The sequence below is a fragment of the Grammomys surdaster genome, unplaced genomic scaffold (assembly GCF_004785775.1).
Source record: "Grammomys surdaster isolate TR1022 unplaced genomic scaffold, NIH_TR_1.0 315377, whole genome shotgun sequence".
NCBI lineage: Eukaryota > Metazoa > Chordata > Mammalia > Rodentia > Muridae > Grammomys > Grammomys surdaster.
Window position 1 is genome coordinate 1 of NW_021626571.1, and position 3373 is coordinate 3373.

The window sequence follows — 3373 nt, forward strand, 5'->3', positions numbered from 1 at the left end:
TGTACCACACATGTGTACATACATACCACACACTCACACACACATACATTCACCGCACATATACACACATACCACACACTCACACCATACACACACACATACCACACACACATGCAGGTACTTGCGCACACACACACACACCCCACAAACATATGCACACACATACAAATACGCACATGCATACACAAGCACACGCATACCTTTGAACATGCACACACACAGGCACACACACCACACAGACACATGCACACAGACACACACACACATACACACTATAACTCTTTCGTGACTCTGCAGCCAACAGAGCCACTTCAGTATCACTAAATACCCACAGTACGTTCATTGCATTCAGAGGCTTCTCCAGAGCAGGCTGCTGGGTAAGTAGGAGGGAGAGAGAGCTCTTGTGCCAGTCTGGAAAGCAGGAAGATGCTTACTCACTTCAGCAGCACTGAGGTGGTCTGAGTCTGGAGACCATTAGGAACAGGGGAGGCCGAGGATTTGCCTGTAACTCCCTCCTGTGTCCTTGTCACCTCCAGGCCCCAGTGAACTCCTCGTGCCAAGGGCTCACGTGCGTTTTCAAGGGTTACTCAACCACGGGCCTAGCCCAACGTTCTCTCTTCAACCTACAAATCTATGGAGTCCTGGGGCTCTTCTGGACTGTTAACTGGGTACTGGCCCTGGGTCAGTGTGTCCTTGCCGGGGCCTTTGCCTCCTTCTACTGGGCCTTTCACAAGCCTCGAGACATCCCCACCTTCCCCTTGAGCTCAGCCTTCATCCGCACACTTCGGTAAGCTAGAGGCAGCCCCCCAGGGATGTGTTAGTTCTAGGAATATCACGGGTCCTGGGGTGCCTCAACTTACCTAACTATCCTCCGCAGTTACCACACTGGCTCCCTGGCATTTGGAGCCCTCATCCTGACCCTTGTGCAGATAGCCCGGGTTATCCTGGAATACATCGACCACAAGCTAAGAGGTGAGCGGACGGTGGTAGGCTGAGCAGCCAGAGCCTTAGAAGGGCAGGCAGACAGGCAAAAGCTGGTGGCTGGCAACATGAATGTCCTTTGTTCCCAGGATCCCAGAATCCTGTGGCCCGCTGCATCATCTGCTGCTTCAAGTGTTGCCTCTGGTGTCTGGAGAAGTTCATTAAGTTCCTGAACCGTAATGCTTACATCATGGTGAGCAGAGCCTCCAGCAGCCCTTGCTCTGTGCCCCTCAGCCCGGGCTCCACCGACAGGTGGGCAAGCTCACCAAAAGTGTGGCTCAGACTTTTCCTGGTCCTCTCAGATCGCCATCTACGGGAAGAATTTTTGTGTCTCGGCCAAAAATGCCTTCATGCTGCTCATGAGGAATGTCCTCAGGTCAGACCACCCCCCAGTGGGGTCCCCTACCCACTCCTCCCATCCCAGAGCTGGTCTCAGAAACGTCCTGTGCTTGGTCCAGTGCCATGCTGTCACTGTGTTAAAATGGGAAGAGGTCTCACTCCTCCCTGCCCTGCCAGGTCCCTCACCCCAGTCTGTCCTTGACTTCCATGTAGGGTGGTCGTCCTGGATAAAGTCACTGACTTGCTGCTCTTCTTTGGGAAGCTTCTGGTGGTTGGAGGTGTCGGTAAGGGTCAAGACCAGGGTTTATGGTGTCAGGAGCCCGCTGGAGTGCGGGAGGTGGGGGTCCTCGGAAGAACAGCCCTGACCGCAGGACTCTTTCCCACAGGCGTCCTGTCCTTTTTCTTTTTCTCCGGTCGTATCAAGGGGACATTTGAAAACCCCGACCTCAACTATTATTGGCTGCCCATCATGGTGAGTGACACTTCTCTCTGCCCCACCCACATCCCCGGAGGAGCCTAGGGGGTCCCAATCAGTCTTGCCTCTTGTAGACCTCCATCATGGGAGCCTACGTCATTGCCAGTGGCTTCTTCAGCGTCTTTGGGATGTGTGTAGACACGCTCTTCCTCTGCTTCCGTGAGTGTCCCCCACCAACCCCCCACCCACACTCAAGCTCTTGCCCCGCCCCCCAGGGTTCTCTTAGAGACTGGTTGCTTGTAGCTTTGTGAACTAAAGGAGCCAGAGGGAATGTCTTCAGAGATTCTAAGGCTAGAGGTTTAGGGAAGAAAGAAGGGAACATACCCCGAGCAGTCTCAGAGAGGAGGAACCTCAGACGGAGGCCTGGCTAGGAAATGTAAGTAGAATTTAAACACAATACACTTCCTAGGAGGTAGTCATAGTGTGTGTGTGTGTGGGGGGAGGGTTCTTCCTTCTTTTATTTAGTTTTTTTTTGGGGGGGGAGGGGAATGCATAGAAGTGAGACAGGATCATACTATATATAGCACAGGCTGACCTGGGACTAAGTCTATAGCTAAGGCTGGCTCAAAGTCATGATCTTCCTACCTCAGCCCCCAAGTGCTGGAATTCTGGTGGTTTTTGTCCTGGTGACAATGGTGATGATGACATAGAAGCTAGAGCCTTGTGCCTGTGACGCAGGAATACCCCCACCACAGTACCAGTCCCCCAGCCATGCACTAAGCAATGGACATGAATATTTTATTGTTTTATGGTTTTTGCTTGTTGGTTAAATTTTAATTTATTTACACCGGGCCTCTCTGTGTATTCTTGGCTGGCTCCTACTTGCTATATAGATTAGGCTGGATCCAACTCAAAACAATCTTCTGACCTCTGCCTCCCAAGCAGGGCATGCACAACCGTTCTCAAGACAGTTTTGCTGTGGAGACCTCAGGGGCCCCTGTATTCTAAGCCCTCTGGTGTCTACCTCCTTAATGTCGGGATTGCAGATAGACACCATGATGGACTGGCATGGGATTTTTCTTTATCCCGTTATCACCCCATGACACATGTTATTTATCTCACTTCGGGTGAGGAGAAACAGGTTATACAGCCTGCCGGGGAGGTTATGTCACATTTCATTAAATGGCTTGGAAAGGAAACCAGGCTGTTCGGCTGTTCGGTTTACACATCCCAGATTGTCTTGGGGGTACAGTCGGGCGCCATTATCATGATCCACCCTGACCAATCGATCTCCTCTGCCACCGCTCAGTCGAAGACCTGGAGAGAAATGACGGTTCCCAGCAACGGCCATACTATATGCCCAAGGGACTCATGAAGATCCTGGGCAAGAAGAACGAGGCACCCACGGGGGCAAAGAACAGGAAGAAGTGAGACACTCATCGTGACCCACCACCGCAGCCCTCCTGTACAGAAGCCCTGCCACCGATGCCTTGAGAATCACCGTTTTGTAGAAAACAGATTTTATTAAAGATTAATGTTTTATATTCTTGATAAGTTATGGCTTTATTTTCAGTTCAAATTCGCTTCTTCTTTTTTTTTTTTTAATTAAAGCCCAAATTGCTATCATATGGTTTGATA

General features: G+C 51.0%; 1 protein-coding gene across 1 annotated transcript; it reads left to right on the plus strand.

Moving 5' to 3' along the window:
- Positions 1-478: 478 nt before the first annotated feature.
- Positions 479-3286, plus strand: LOC114616319 (choline transporter-like protein 4; the record flags this gene model as incomplete). Its single annotated transcript, XM_028761816.1, has 8 exons — positions 479-787; positions 878-972; positions 1071-1174; positions 1284-1357; positions 1534-1604; positions 1707-1792; positions 1870-1954; positions 3045-3286. Coding segments are annotated over 8 exons (946 nt in total), but the record flags the coding sequence as incomplete, so codon positions are not given.
- Positions 3287-3373: the final 87 nt, after the last annotated feature.